This window comes from Natator depressus, chromosome 12 (assembly GCF_965152275.1).
Source record: "Natator depressus isolate rNatDep1 chromosome 12, rNatDep2.hap1, whole genome shotgun sequence".
Taxonomy (NCBI): Eukaryota; Metazoa; Chordata; order Testudines; family Cheloniidae; genus Natator; species Natator depressus.
In genome coordinates, this window is record NC_134245.1 from 4,026,819 (window position 1) to 4,043,247 (window position 16,429).

General features: G+C 53.0%; 1 protein-coding gene across 10 annotated transcripts in view; it reads right to left on the bottom strand.

The window, feature by feature from the left end:
• ST3GAL2 (ST3 beta-galactoside alpha-2,3-sialyltransferase 2) overlaps window positions 1-16,429 on the bottom strand; it is a 93,296-nt gene that overhangs the window by 18,602 nt on the left and 58,265 nt on the right. For all 10 annotated transcript variants that reach the window (XR_012641544.1, XM_074968372.1, XM_074968371.1 and 7 more), the window contains one exon: window positions 2,843-4,127. Coding sequence is in view for 9 of the 10 variants with exons in the window: in XM_074968372.1 (XP_074824473.1) it covers window positions 2,843-3,172 (330 nt within the window). In the remaining variant the exon portion in view is untranslated. The remainder of the gene's footprint in view (window positions 1-2,842; window positions 4,128-16,429) is intronic.

The following is a 16,429-nucleotide window of genomic DNA, read 5'->3' on the forward strand; positions in this document are numbered from 1 at the left end:
GCTCCCTGCTGCAGTGGGGAAGAGCCAACCTCAAAGCCCTTCTCCACATCAGGCAGTGGCGGGGGACATGAACCCAGATCCTCCCCTACTCACGGGGCTAAAGCTCACACGGGTGTGGCCCACCCTGGCCATTTTGGGAACCTGGCTTGCTGTTGGCAAAATACCTGAAAGTTGAAACTAAATGTGGGGGTCAAAGGAAACATTTAGCCAAAGGAGACATTCCGGCTTCTCCCATTTGGTGGACGCGATTCAGGGAACTCGGTAGGAATTCACCAATACTTTGGGTCAGCCCCAAACTGCCTTTTTCAGCAAACAAACCGTTCAGCTGAAAAACGTCACCCGGCCCTACCCGTTCGCCAACCGCAAATCCAGGGCTAGCGTAGGGAGAGTGGTGGAGGCGGGGCCCTGTGGGGAGGCAGAGTTTGCCCCCTTCTCATTTAGGAGCCTAGGTTAGTTTATCCACTAAGCCACTGGAGCCGGGCTCTCGGGGCCTGGAGCCAGCATCGGGTTCAACTGCAAGAAGAGCCCCGGTAACAGAATGAGCCTCTTGTGGTGTACCGAGAGCCCACACACAATCACTAGCAGGGACGGGCGGGAGCACCGGTGCTCTTGTGGACTCCCAGAAAGGACGTGGGAGATCCCAAGGATGAGAGCAGACTAAGACTCTCCTTCTGCTAGCTCAGCCTGAGCCCCTCCGCTAGCAGCTGGGCAGCCTAGGCTGTGCCAAAGCAATAGCGGCCTCTCCATTACACAGCCCCGGCAATCTCCGCACAGAGCTGTGCAGCAAGAGGCAGCGAAGGCTGCGAGCCCATGGACAGACAGGGCTCATTGCCCAGAGCCACTGGGCAAAGAAGGGGCTACTGTCTCCATGCCACCTCTCGGCCACTAATCCTGGAACATCAGCTAATGGCCCTGACAGGAGGGGCGGGACAGGTCCCCGCAGTACAGGTCAGTGTTGCACATGGAGCAAGAAGAAGAGCAACCCGAATGGAAGCTAGACAGATGGCTGGAAACCCAGAACCAAGGCGTCTCTGTGTCGTGGTCCCCAAATTGCCTGTGACACATGGCACCCAGCAGCAGGGCGGCTGCTGGCAGCAGGGCAAGATCTAAAAAGCAATGCTTTCACGTTGGCATCGCCTTTCCCATGGAAAAAAAATCTTTCTGTGCACAGGCGGAAACACCAGCAGCAGAGATCCCCTCACTGCCCCCCATGCCTAGCAATCCCTGGCATCTTAATTGGGTTTCAGGACATCAGCCTCACACCTAGCCAGGTGCTCCGACAGCCCCTGTCATCTGCATGAGCACCAAGACCGTCTGCGCCAGGAACGTGCCAGGATTCTCTAGCCAGGGTAACAGGGAGATGGGATCTGTACTTGCTGCACGGTTAAAGCACGTGAGACCGGATTCATAGATACTAAGGTCAGAAGGGACCATTATGATCATCTAGTCTGACCTCCTGCACAACGCAGGCCACAGAATGTCACCCACCACTCCTGCAAAAAACCTCATACCTATATCTGTGCTACTGAAGTCCTCAAATCGTGGTTTCAAGACTTCAAGGAGCAGAGAATCCTCCAGCAAGTGACCCGTGCCCCATGCTACAGAGGAAGGCGAAAAACCTCCAGGGCCTCTTCCAATCTGCCCTGGAGGAAAATTCCTTCCCGACCCCAAATATGGCAATCAGCTAAACCTTGAGCATATGGGCAAGATTCACCAGCCAGATACTATAGAAAATTCTTTTTGCCTGCCTCCAGAGCAGAGGGGGTCAATCCCCGACAGCACACGCTAGGAACTGGGGTGGGGAGAGCGGGGGAAGCCTTCAGCCCATGCGAGTTGACGTTTCATAGATATTAAGGTCAGAAGGGACCATTATGATCATCTAGTCTGACCTCCTGCACAATGCAGGCCACCGAATCTCACCCACCCATCCTGCAATAAACCTCCCCTCCCCTCCATGGATACATTCATCTCCCTGCGAGGTGAGGTTCACCCCATTTTAAGCTGGGGAAAGAAAGGCCAGCAGAGTGACTCACCCAAGGCTAGGGAGCATGTCAATGGCAGATCTGGGATGGGAGCCCAGGGGTCCCGATTCTCTGCTGCCGCATGCACTGGGGTGTGACTTTACACCTGTCCGGCAGGGCAGAACGGCAGAGCTCTGCTCCCTGGTGGAAGTGGATTGATGACAGGCAGGCAATGGAGGGTCAGGTCCAACTGCCGGCTGTGCTGTGTGCACTAACCACTAGACCACACTGCTCCCTGCAGGCTAGACATGGGAGCGCCCCTACTTCCCCAAACTCTGCCCTCTGTTCAGCACACCCAGCCCCAGGGAGGCAATGGGGCGGCACAGGGGTCGGAGGCAGCGCCCAGCCTGGGAGAGTGCATCCTCAGGGGGGCATGAGCTAGGAGGAGCACAGTTGGGCTCAGTACCAGCAGGGGCTCATCTCGTTGCCAGATGGCCAGGGCCCATTTGATCGGGAGGCCCAGAGAGCCAGTGGAGCCGGCAGGCCACTTGCACAGAGACACGTCACAGATTAGAACTAGGCTGCCAGCAGGTTCTGGGCCCCTAGAGGGGAGCAGGTCAGTCATTCGAGCAGGCCAGGGAACACGGACTGCCCAGCAGCAGTGCGGCCTCCGGGTGGATGAGACAAACTGCAGGGAAACAGGGGCCGAGCACTATTTCCAGATCCCGAGCTGCGGAGCGGGTGGCAAGCGGGCCAGGGTGAGGGCGGCTCTGGAGTAGAGCACGGACCGGAGGTCGGGGGGACGAAGAGAAGGGGACTCCCTCCCAGCGCGAGTGCTTGAGATCCACTGACCCAGGGCCTCCTGGCAGGGGCTCACTCACCATCCACCACCTCTGGACATCCAGCGGGAGCTCCATGTTCTCCTTGGTCCACACCGGGGAGATGCTGCTGTCATAGTGGCTGGTGAACCACTCCGAGGTCCCTGCGTCCCCTGTGCACCTGTGGCAGCTGCACCCCTCCCCGAGGCGCCTGGTCTGGCTGAGGCGCTGCATGCCGGCGTAGCCGGGCACCAGTCTGACCCGGTGGAAGCTGCCCGGGCTGTCGGGGTCCAGGTAGGCCATGCTGGGGTGCGAGTACGTGAAGAGGAGTGACATGACGAATACCAGCAGGAAGGCGGTCGAGAGGAACCAGAACCGCAGGGAGCACTTCATGGTGGAGGGGGGAGAAGAAAGGACCACCCTGCCAGGGCTGGGGTGGGGTCACTGGGTCCGCTGCGTTGGCTGCTGACGTCCCAGCCAGCCTGTGCCACCCTCTCCGTGGCAGTGGCAGAAGGGCATAGGGCAGGCTAGGGGGACGCACAAAGCCAGGGGGAAATACACTGGAGATCAGCACAGGGATGCGTCCAGCTCCCTGGGGGCTCTTTAGTAACCGCAGGTGCAGTCACGGCTCTCTGGATGCCACAGAGCCCAGCTGGGCCCCAGATGCTCTGTTACAAGCCAAGGCAGGGATCCAGGGAGCTGCTGGAAGTCTGGCTGCCAGGCCCCGTGGCTCTTCGCAGAGTCCCCAAGCTCTGGATTAATAAGCAACAGGAGCCCTGGTCTCTAATGGGCAAACAGCTCCCCTCTGCCTTGAGCCCCAAAGGGGAGCCGTACTTCTCATCCCCTGCAATCTCTGCTGGCCCGGGGAGTGAAGGGAGCAAGTCTTGGTGCGCGCAGACCCAGGATCTAGCCCCTTGTCTGCCGGTCACCTGCTGCAAGACCCTGTCCAGGAGGGGGAAGAAAAATGCATCTCAGGGGAACTCTGTGTAAGGGGCTAGAGAGCCAGGTTCCCACTGCGCCTTGCCTGCGCCTGGCTGGCTGCTGCTTTCCATCAGTGTCTCCTCGCAGCTGAGGGGGCCTCCCTGGCTCTAGTTGCCTGGGAGACAGCTGAGCTCTTGAGGAGCTCCACATCTGTAGCAGGCCCGGGAACAGCTGCAGCTCGGTGAGGGTCTCTCGATGGCTCCTGCTCAGCCCTTCCACAGGCTCTCAGGAACCCCCAGCTGGCATTCAGCTGCAGCCTCCCTCATGCTCTCCGGAAGCCAGCCTTCCCCGCTGTGCGGCCTTTCAATAATCCCCTGGCAATCTTCCCCTGCTGCTCGGCTGGAGGAGCTGCTGCTGCGACAAAGCCCTGGAATTGCAAGGGGGCAGGGATGGGGGAGGAAAGAGAGATTAAAAAAAAATCACTAACAGCAAATAAAACTAGCTCCACTGCTAAGCCCCACAGAGCCACCACAAGCCTAACTCACCAGGGGGCAGCTGGAGCCTGGCAGCCCTCCTGGGGCTGGTGGAGCAGAGGAGAAACTAGATGAAGATCTCGGTGAGTGGCCAGGGAGAGTCCTGAAACGTGCCCCCTTCTCCCAGTCCTCCCCAGGCTCTGCCTGAATGGAAGACAGCCATGTACATGGCAGGCCAGGTCCTCTCCAGTGGGAGAAGAGGAAGGGACACCCCCGCTCCGAGACCACTTTGCATGGGTCTCTTGTTCAGTTTGGCACCGGTCACAAGCACAGGGAGGCTGGAGGTCCCTGCGTGAGTCAATCCCGGGAAATCCCCCTCTGCCCTCCCATCACAAGAGACATAGCACGGTTAGGAGCGGTTGCTTGGAGAGGCCCAGGGCTTTCACAGCAGAGGTACTGCAAGCCAAGACTGAGCTGTGTGGGGAGCTCAGCCCTAAACCAGAAGGGGGCGCTGTAAGGTCAGGACAGAGGCCTCCCGACAGCTGTCTGGGGGAGGAGCTGGTGCTAAGCAGATCATCTCCTCTGTGTAGGTAGGTGCACTGTATAGGGAGCCCCTCACTGCCTGGAGACCCTGCCCCATGCCCCGACCGCATAGGTCCCGTTGGAGCCAGCAGGTGCCACTGCCACCAGAGTTCAGGTTAGCGACGTGCCATCAGCCTGCACAGATAACACACTGCTTCTCTGGGCTAGCCCGTGACCACCTCCAGAGGGTCAGCGGAGCCACTGCAGCTCCTGGGAGACGCTGCTCGGCCCGACTGTCAGGATGGAAAGGGCAGCCCCCACACCGGCAGTTCTGTCACAATAAGACCATGCTTCTTTGGAGGCTCTTTGATGCCTACCCTCCCCGGGTTTGCTGGGACACAACGTGAACCCGCTCCTCACACTCCTCTCCCTGCTCCACCTGGAGGCTGCTCGTCAGCCCCCCACTGCAACACCCGAGGCACTAGACACACTCAGAAGCAGGGCCTGACCCAGACCCACAGAGCCCATGGGACTCAACCCCCTCCCCCCACAGCAACCTCCAAGACGTGACCAGCATTTCAGGTGGACCTATCCCTGCCAGGACGAATATCCCTGCCTCTGCCCCAGGCCAAACCAGAGCAACCAATGCCACCAGCAGGCAAAGGGCTCTGGCTACAGATCATTCCAGGGAAAGCGCTGCCCATGCATGGAGCGGCTCAGGACTGGCTAAGGGAGGGATGAGCAACAGTTACGGTGGCCGCGTGGCTCAGGATTGGCAATGGTGTCTAGGACGTTTCATTCCTAGGTGGCCGGTTCAAACCTGGCTCACATCAGTGGCTGCCCCACCTCAGAGCCTTTTGGGTGATCTTAGTCCAGTTCCTCCTGCATTTGAGAAGAGAGAACGCTCCTCAGAGATGCAGGAGGCCACATGCAGTAAGGAGAAGAGAAGGGGGTCAGGTGCCAATCTGGGACTCTACAGAATTGACCCTCGGTCTCCACCACCACCAGCTTCCTGTAGGCAAGTGGCTCGGTCTATTCCTCAGTTCCCATCTGTCCAATGGGGACAGCAGGCCTGCCCTCCACAGGGGGGAGCCATGTGAAGATAGGCACATCAACCACAGGGGATGCTCAGACACCATGGTGACAGGTAGGTACAAGAGGCAGAGGAAGGCTGGGCAAGTGGTGAAGGTATAGGTGTGTGCAAGGGGTTGGGGCATCAGGAGACCCAAGTTCTATTCCCAGCTCTGCCAGTGGACTCACTGCACCACCCTGTGCAGGCCAGCCCCCAAGTAAGCACTAGGGGTGAGTAATTCCCTCCCGCCCACTCACACAGGGGAGGGGGACATGCGAGATAATTTCTATCAGTGAAGTAAATCACTGGTACAATTCATTAGTGTCTTACCAGAGCACCCAGATGCCCCAGTCATGGACCAGCATGCAGCAGTGCCAGGCGCTGTACAAGGATGCCCTTTGCCCCCAAGAAGATTCACCAATGGACCGTGCTGGAGGAGTGCAGAGCCTCTGTAGGGCTGGTCTGATGCCCCTGCCTGGGGAACCTAGCCAGTGTGTATCCAGCTTTTCAAAGCACAGTCCGTATGAAATGGTTGCATTTCTGATACAAGGGAAATGTACACAGGGGTATGTATAGAACAGGGATGGGCAAACTATGACCTGCAGGCTGGATCTGGCCTGCCAGCCATTTTAATCTGGCCCGCCAGCCATTTTAATCTGGCCCTCGAGCTCCCGCTGCGGAGTGGGGTCTGGGGCTTGCCACGCTCCAGCCGGGGAGCAGGGTCGGGGGCCGCTCCATGCGGATCCTGGAAGCAGCAGCATGGCCTTCCTCCGGCTCCTATGTATAGGGGCAGCCAGGGGGCTTCACTCTGCATGCTGCCCCCACCCCAAGTGCCACCCCTGCAGCTCCCATTGGTCAGGAACCACAGCCAATGGGAGCTGCAGGGGCGGTGCCTGCAGACGGGGCAGCATGCAGAGCCGCCTGGCTGTGCCTCCACATATGAGCTGGAGAAGGGACATGGTGCTGCTTCTGGGAGTCGCTTGAAGTAAGCGCTGCCTGGAGCCTGCCCCCCTGAGCCTCCCCTCGTGCCCCAACCTCCTGCCCTGATCCCCCTCCTGCCCTCCAAACCCTTTGATCCCAGCCCTGAGCATCCTCCTACAGCCCAAACTTCTCATCCCCAGCCCACACCCCCAGCCAGAGACCTCACCCCTCCACCCCCCTGCCCCAGCTCTGATCCCCCTCCCACACCCTGAACTTTTCATTTCTGGCCCCACCCCAGATCCCACACCCCCAACCCTAATTTTGTGAGTGTTCATGGCCCGTCATACAATTTCTATTCTCAGATGGGGCGAGGGGTAGCTCAGTGGTTTGAGCATTGGCCTGCTAAACCCAGGGTTGTGAGTTCAATCCTTGAGGGGGCCATCTAGGGATCTGGGGCAAAAATTGGGGATTGGTCCTGCTTTGAGCAGGGGGTTGGACTAGATGATCTTCTGAGGTCCCTTCCAACCCTGATATGCTATGATTCTATGTGGCCCTCAGGCCAAAATGTTTGCCCACCCCGGTATAGAATTTCATTTCATGTGTTTGCCTACAGGCGGCTACTAGGGGGCCTATTTATACCTGCCTAGTCTCTTGTGGAAGCAGATCCTTCTCACCTAGTGAACTGCTGTTCCAGTCTGCGAGCAGTGGGCAGCATGGCCTTTCAGAAAAGCCTCCGCACTGCATTCAGTTCTGCTGCCCCTTCCTTTCCCTGAGACTGGATTGTGCAAGGATGCGGGAGAAGCCTTCTGTGAGGGCGGAGGCCCCGAGTGCTGTCGAAGGCAGAGGTGCGCAGCGCCGGCCAAGGCTTGCAGTCAATTGCTCACCAACCCAGCCAAGCAGAAGATGGACAGTCTTTCCCACTGCATTGCCTGCCTGGCGGCAGTGCCAAGGCGAGTGGTGCCTCTCCGGATTTCTACCCTATTGCAGCCTTACAACCTGCTAGGCTGGCAGCACAGGGAATTTAAAGGCAAGTTCAGTGCATGGGTTATTGGAGACCTATGTTCAGTCATTGCAGTGAGCCAGGAGAGACATCCCCCGCACTGCCAGGCCTGGATACCACCTTGGGCAGCCTCAGGCGGCGGGCCACAGCTGGTAAGATCTCGGCTATTAAAGCCTGGCTCCCATTCAGCCCACACACTGGCAGGGCAGGGCAGGGCAGGGCCCTGGCATGAAGGAGTGGGCCCTGTGGACAGGCCACGCCATTGCAAGAGCCTGAAGTCACAGTCATTGGGAGCCATGTGACTTGCTGCCAGAGACAAGGTCTGGAAAGTCCAGTTGGATCCTGGCTTCCAGGCCCAGAGCAGACAGGATAACGGGATGAAAGCAGGAACGTCCCATGCAGAATGGGAACGAGAAAAACCCAGCACTTTGCAGGACCTGCTGGTATTCTCGGTGGCACCTGCGATCACAGCTGTTGACGGGTATTAGAGGAAGGGAGTTTAAGCTCCTTTTTCAGTTTGCCATCACATGGGCAGAGCAGACACCGTGTGCTGTTAGCATCACAGATCCCTCTGCAACGTCCACCCCCTTCCCTGTTGGGGTGGGTCTTTCAAACAGGGAGAAAAGACCCCAAAAAACACAGGAAAATCTAGTTGTAAAATCACAGCACCCGGTAGGGGGATGCAGGGCCGGGATAGGAGCTGGAACTAGTTTTAACTCTAAGTTAACTAGCTTAACTAGGTTAACTGATCCTCTGAGGCCCAAACGTGGCCCTGGGTGGAGCTTTGTGGAGCAGAGACACAGCACAAGCTTTTGGTCCCAAGGATGCAGTGAACAGCCCACTGCCCTTCCTGTGCCTCAAACGCTAGCTCAACTTTCCTTCCCTGCCCCTAGCAGCACCCCAGAGCCCGCTGGGAGTCCAGGGAAAGATTTGGGAGCAGACTGAAGTGAGAGGGAGAGAATACAGGGCCTAAGGATTTCTGCGTGCAGGGGTTGGGAACAAGGAGCACGCCTGCCGGGAGAGGTCGAGTCCCCTGTGCTCACCACAGTGAGTCCATGTGAACAGCATTGCCGCAGGCCAGGTCCAGACTGAAATGAGGCCGGGAGGGAGGGAGCAGAGCCCAGGTCAGAAGAGCTCACTTCCTTTGCACAGAGCTGCAGTCCTGGTAGACACTTCTGGGCCCATCTAGCACCAGGCAGCTCAGAAAGGGGTAGAGCAAGGCTATCCCCACAGCCTCCGTTGGTTCCACTGGCTCATGGATGTCTTGGGCACGCTCCCTTGACAGTATCCCTGCCTCACCTCACGCATTGCCAGCTCCCAGGCACACTGGTCTGCCACACCCCACCACAAGACTCCCTTAGGGCAACGCCCTTTGTACACAGGATGAAGAGAAGTTTCCTCTAAGTTTCTGCACTAGCTGTTCCCGACCCCAGGCCCTTCAGGGATGTGTGTCTGGCAATCCAGGCTCCTGCTCCGAGGCCCTGAACTGGGCTTGGGGCACCACGGCTGCCCGTTGTACTTAGGCATGACACAAGACTGGCCTTTGAAATAGGCTATGCCCCATGGCAGGTAAGATGCACAGGCTACTACCAGCAAGGCTTATGAACTGGTAGAGTTGCACCAAATGGGGGAACTCCTGATCTCCATGGGGATATTGTCCATCCCTGTACTATTTCCTCCACACAAGGGCTCCTGCTGGGAGAGACTGGGATGGGGATAGCTCGGAGCTACTTTAAACTCAAAGCAAAGTATTTCCTGGACCCATCAAATGCAGAGTGGGTTCCCTATGCTCTTTGGAAAGGAAGTCAAAGGTCACATGGAAATTCTAGCTTCAACCGCAAGCCAGAAGGTGCTTGGAGCAGAGACAAGAGCATCATTCAAGGTGCTGATTCACATGTTACTGAAATCACATCCCTGCACCAATGACAGGCACCCTCCAAGACAGAGTTTTGCGAGTGGGCCTCGCACCCAAGCGGGACACAGACACGTGCATCTCTTCTGCAGAATGGGATAGGAACCAGGCACCCGTAAGGAGATCAGGGACCAGCTATTAATGAGGTACAACATGATTATATGACTAAGCCACAGAGAATGGGGGAGGCAAGCTAAATTAACCCTGCCAGGAACAGTGCCTGTTGGCTGCCATCGTGGGGCTGCCTCTGGTACCAGAGGGAAGGCGTAATAGCCTGGGGCCAAGGGTAATCTGAGATTGCAGGACAGCTGGGGTAAAGGAATAGTGTGACTAGGAGAAGGAAGCTGGGGGCCACAGTTTGTGATTAAAATGCTTTCAGACTAGTGTTTTCCCAGAGACTGTCTGGGAAGCAGCCCTGAGGAGTCTCTCTCCTCTGCCACCTAGCTTAGGGGTGTCAAGATCTTCACCAAGTTCCACTGCTTGGTCAGATTTACAAGGATGACAGAAGTCCCGTGTGTAAACTTGGAGTCTGCACACTGGCCCAGCTGTGACTGGGCCATTCCCATATGCAAATCCCCATAGCACAGGTGCAAATTGACAAATTTAATAAGTGCTATATACAAATGCTAGAAGTCTAAATACTAAGATGGGTGAATGTGAGTGCCTGGTATTAAATGAGAACATTGATCTAATAGGCATCACAGAAACTTGGAGGAATGAGGACAATCAATGGGACATGTACAGAGTACACTATATATATATATAGGAATGACAGAATAGGTTGCGCTTGTGGGGGAGTGGGTTTATATGTGAAAGAAAGTGTAGAGTCAATGTAGTAAAAATCTATAGTATAGTTTGATTCATTTGAGAATCTCTCTGGATAGAAATTCCAGGCTTGAATAATAAGAGTATAGCAGTAGGGATATACAGCAACCACCTGACCAGGATGGTGATGGTGACTGTGAAATGCTCAGGGAGATTAGAGAGGCTATAAAAATAGAAAACTCAATAATAATGGGGGATTTCAACTATTCCAGTATTGACTGGGTACATGTCACCTCAGGAGAGGATGCAGAAATAAAGTTTCTAGACACCACTAATGATTGCCTCTTGGAGCAGCTAGTCCTGGAACCCACAAGGGGAGAGGCAATTCTTAATTTAGTCCTAAGTGGAGCACAGGCTCTGGTCCAAGATGTGAATATAGCTGAACTGCTCAGCAATAGCGACCAGAATATAATTATATTTAACACCTTTGTGAAGGGGGCGGAAATACCAAAGAAGCCCACCACAGTAGCACTGAACTTCAGAAATGGAACTACACAAAAATGAGGAAGCTAGTTAAATGGAAATTAAAGGGAACAATCACAAGAATGAAATGTCTGCAAGCTTCATGGAAATATTAAAAACACCAAAATAGAGGCTCAAATTAAATGTATACCCCAAATTAAAAAGAACAATAAGAGGACCAAAAGAAGCGATTAGAGGCAAAAAGGCATCCTTTAAAAATTGGGAGTCAAATCCTACAGATTTCAGAGTAACAGCCGTGTTAGTCTGTATTCGTAAAAAGAAAAAAGAAAAGGAGTACTTGTGGCACCTTAGAGACTAACCAGTTTATTTGAGCATGAGCTTTCGTGAGCTACAGCTCACTTCATCGGATGCATAGCATATCGTGGAAACTGCAGAAGACATTATATACACACAGAGACCATGAAACAAAACTTCCTCCCACCCCACTGTCCTGCTGCTAACAGCTTATCTAAAGTGATCATCAAGGAAGGCCATTTCCAGCACAAATCCAGGTATTCTCACCCTTCCCCCCCCCCCGCCCCCACAGACACACATACAAACTCACTCTCCTGCTGGTAATAGCCCATCCCTCTTTGAAACCTCTCTTTATAATGCGCATGATAATCAAGGTGGGTCATTTCCAGCACTAATCCAGGTTTTCTCACCACCCCCCCCCCACACACACACCCCCCTCCAAAGACCACACACACAAACTCACTCTCCTGCTGGCAATAGCTCATCTTACAATGTGCACAGCAATAATCCAAGTTTAACCAGAACGTCTTGGGGGGGGGGGGGTTGTAGGAAAAAAACAAGGGGAGATAGGCTACCTTGCATAATGACTTAGCCACTCCCAGTCTCTATTCAAGCCCAAATTAATAGTATCCAATTTGCAAATGAATTCCAATTCAGCAGTTTCTCGCTGGAGTCTGGATTTGAAGTTTTTTTGCTTTAAGATAGCGACCCTCATGTCTGTGATTGCGTGACCAGAGAGATTGAAGTGTTCTCCGACTGGTTTATGAATGTTATAATTCTTAACATCTGATTTGTGTCCATTTATTCTTTTACGTAGAGACTGTCCAGTTTGACCAATGTACATGGCAGAGGGGCATTGCTGGCACATGATGGCATATATCACATTGGTGGATGTGCAGGTGAACGAGCCTCTGATAGTGTGGCTGATGTTGTTAGGCCCTGTGATGGTGTTCCCTGAATAGATATGTGGGCACAGTTGGCAACGGGCTTTGTTGCAAGGATAGGTTCCTGGGTTAGTGGTTCTGTTGTGTGGTATGTGGTTGTTGGTGAGTATTCGCTTCAGGTTGGGGGGCTGTCTGTAGGCAAGGACTGGCCTTTCTCCCAAGATTTGTGAGAGTGTTGGGTCATCCTTCAGGATAGGTTGTAGATCCTTAATAATGCGTTGGAGGGGTTTTAGTTGGGGGCTGAAGGTGACGGCTAGTGGCGTTCTGTTATTTTCTTTGTTAGGCCTGTCCTGTAGTAGGTGACTTCTGGGAACTCTTCTGGCTCTATCAATCTGTTTCTTCACTTCCGCAGGTGGGTATTGTAGTTGTAAGAATGCTTGATAGAGATCTTGTAGGTGTTTGTCTCTGTCTGAGGGGTTGGAGCAAATGCGGTTGTATCGCAGAGCTTGGCTGTAGACGATGGATCGTGTGGTGTGGTCAGGGTGAAAGCTGGAGGCATGTAGGCAGGAATAGCGGTCAGTAGGTTTCCGGTATAGGGTGGTGTTGATGTGACCATCGTTTATTAGCACTGTAGTGTCCAGGAAGTGGATCTCATGTGTGGACTGGACCAGGCTGAGGTTGATGGTGGGATGGAAATTGTTGAAATCATGGTGGAATTCCTCAAGGGCTTCTTTTCCATGGGTCCAGATGATGAAGATGTCATCAATATAGCGCAAGTAAAGTAGGGGCGTTAGGGGACGAGAGCTGAGGAAGCGTTGTTCTAAATCAGCCATAAAAATGTTGGCATACTGTGGGGCCATGCGGGTACCCATAGCAGTGCCGCTGATCTGAAGGTATACATTGTCCCCAAATGTAAAATAGTTATGGGTAAGGACAAAGTCACAAAGTTCAGCCACCAGGTTAGCCGTGACATTATCGGGGATAGTGTTCTTGATGGCTTGTAGTCCATCTTTGTGTGGAATGTTGGTGTAGAGGGCTTCTACATCCATAGTGGCCAGGATGGTGTTATCAGGAAGATCACCAATGGATTGTAGTTTCCTCAGGAAGTCAGTGGTGTCTCGAAGGTAGCTGGGAGTGCTGGTAGCGTAGGGCCTGAGGAGTGAGTCTACATAGCCGGACAATCCTGCTGTCAGGGTGCCAATGCCTGAGATGATGGGGCGTCCAGGATTTCCAGGTTTATGGATCTTGGGTAGTAGATAGAATATCCCAGGTCGGGGTTCCAGGGGTGTGTCTGTGCGGATTTGATCTTGTGCTTTTTCAGGAAGTTTCTTGAGCAAATGCTGTAGATGCTTTTGGTAACTCTCAGTGGGATCAGAGGGTAATGGCTTGTAGAAAGTGGTGTTGGAGAGCTGCCGAGCAGCCTCTTGTTCATATTCCGACCTATTCATGATGACAACAGCACCTCCTTTGTCAGCCTTTTTGATTATGATGTCAGAGTTGTTTCTGAGGCTGTGGATGGCATTGTGTTCTGCACGGCTGAGGTTATGGGGCAAGTGATGCTGCTTTTCCACAATTTCAGCCCGTGCACGTCGGCGGAAGCACTCTATGTAGAAGTCCAGTCTGCTGTTTCGACCTTCAGGAGGAGTCCACCTAGAATCCTTCTTTTTGTAATGTTGGTAGGCAGGCCTCTGTGGATCATTATGTTGTTCAGAGGTATTTTGGAAATATTCCTTGAGTCGGAGACGTCGAAAATAGGATTCTAGGTCACCACAGAACTGTATCATTTTCGAGGGGGTGGAGGGGCAGAAGGAGAGACCCCGAGATAGGACAGCTGCTTCTGCTGGGCTGAGAGTATAGTTGGATAGGTTAACAATATTGCTGGGTGGGTTGAGGGGACCATTGCTGTGGCCCCTTGTAGCCTGTAGTAGTTTAGATAATTTAGTGTCCTTTTTCTTTTGTAGAGAAGCAAAGTGTGTGTTGTAAATGGCTTGTCTAGTTTTAGTAAAATCCAGCTACGAGGAAGTTTGTGTGGAAGGTTGGTTTTTTATGAGAGTATCCAGTTTTGAGAGCTCATTCTTAATCTTTCCCTGTTTGCTGTAGAGGATGTTGATCAGGTGATTCCGCAGTTTCTTTGAGAGCGTGTGGCACAAGCTGTCAGCATAGTCTGTGTGGTATGTAGATTGTAATGGATTTTTTACCTTCAGTCCTTTTGTCACGCAATCACAGACATGAGGGTCGCTATCTTAAAGCAAAAAAACTTCAAATCCAGACTCCAGCGAGAAACTGCTGAATTGGAATTCATTTGCAAATTGGATACTATTAATTTGGGCTTGAATAGAGACTGGGAGTGGCTAAGTCATTATGCAAGGTAGCCTATCTCCCCTTGTTTTTTTCCTACAAACCCCCCCCCCCCCCCAAGACGTTCTGGTTAAACTTGGATTATTGCTGTGCACATTGTAAGATGAGCTATTGCCAGCAGGAGAGTGAGTTTGTGTGTGTGGTCTTTGGAGGGGGGTGTGTGTGTGGGGGGGGGGTGGTGAGAAAACCTGGATTAGTGCTGGAAATGACCCACCTTGATTATCATGCGCATTATAAAGAGAGGTTTCAAAGAGGGATGGGCTATTACCAGCAGGAGAGTGAGTTTGTATGTGTGTCTGTGGGGGCGGGGGGGGGGGAAGGGTGAGAATACCTGGATTTGTGCTGGAAATGGCCTTCCTTGATGATCACTTTAGATAAGCTGTTAGCAGCAGGACAGTGGGGTGGGAGGAAGTTTTGTTTCATGGTCTCTGTGTGTATATAATGTCTTCTGCAGTTTCCACGATATGCTATGCATCCGATGAAGTGAGCTATAGCTCACGAAAGCTCATGCTCAAATAAACTGGTTAGTCTCTAAGGTGCCACAAGTACTCCTTTTCTAAATCCTACAGAGGAAAACAGAAATGAGCATAAACTTTGGCAAGTGAAGTATAAAAGCGTAATTAGGCAGGCCAAAAAAGAATCTGAAAAGCAGCTACCAAAAGACTCAAAAACTAACAGCAAAAAAAAAAAAAAAAAAAAAAGTTTTAAGTACCTCAGAAGCAGGAAGCTGCTAAACAACCAGTGAGGACACTGGATGGTAGAGGAGCACTCGAGGAAGACAAGGCCACTGCGAAGAAACTAAATGAATTCTTTGCATCAGTCTGCACTGCAGTAGATGTGAGGGAGAGTCCCACACCTGAGACAATCTTTTTAGGTGACCAAATCTGAGGAACTGTCCCACATTGAGGTGTCAATAGAGGTGGTTTTGGAACAAATTGATAAATTAAATAGTAATAAGTGTAAGTAAAATTACCCAATATAGTTAAGTCCAAAGCAGACTTCTGTTCATTCCTTCTGAAGCAGCTGGCACCAGCCACTGTGGGAAGACAGAATACTGGGCTAGATGGACCGTTGGTCTGACCCACTATGGCCATTGTTATGTTCTTCGCTCCTGCGCATCCCCATGCTGAGTGTTTATTGAGGAAGTTCTGATCTATTTCCTGCTCCAGCGCTCAGGACTTAGCTGAACCCCTGCTGCTGTGTGTTTGGCTGCTTGTCTGGGACAGGCTGAGTGTCCCACTTGAAATGTTATCCTATGGTGAGTCACCACAGATAAAGAGCTCTGCTGAGAGCACAACCAGAGCCTGTCCCCTGATGCGCAGCCGAGGCACAGATGGGGTTGGAATTCCATGGACCACATCCAGGATGGGTTCCAGATACAATGTGCCAATCAACTGCACTACGAGCTTGGAGGCTAACGAGCTCCCTAGAGTTAGAGCTGGGCCAGCATAACCTTCCTCCACGCTGCACCTCCCACACCCTACCAGCAATAGGCCATAGCCCTCCCTAGAGGGATCCGCCAGTTTCCACAGCAATCTTGTGCCCTCCGAGTGCAGGACAACAGCAAGGAGGTCCCAAGGGTGGCATTGCTGCAAGTCCCTGCATCAAGACCCAACTTCCACAAAATCATAAGCCACGTAGGAGCCAGACAGCCACAGCTTTCCTCTGGGTCAAGCTGGGCTGAATTCAGACTGGTCACCGAGAGGTCAGAGGCACCGTATCCCCATTACCCATCCCCTCAGAAGAGGCAATGTGACAGCAATTGAAAATACCAATGCAAGTGGCTTATTCATTGTGCTCACCTAGCCTGACCTCCAGCATCACAGGCCAGAGACCTGCCTCACAATCATTCCTAGAGTAGATCTTTTAGAAAAGCATCAAAGCTTGATATAGATATTGTCAGTGATGGAGAATCTCCCATGTCCCTTGGAAATTGTTCCAATGGTTAATTGCTCTTGCTATTAAAAAATTACACCTTATTTCCAGTCTGAATTTGTCTAGCTTCAACTTCCACCCTTTGGATTGTGTTAGACCTTCTTCTGTTA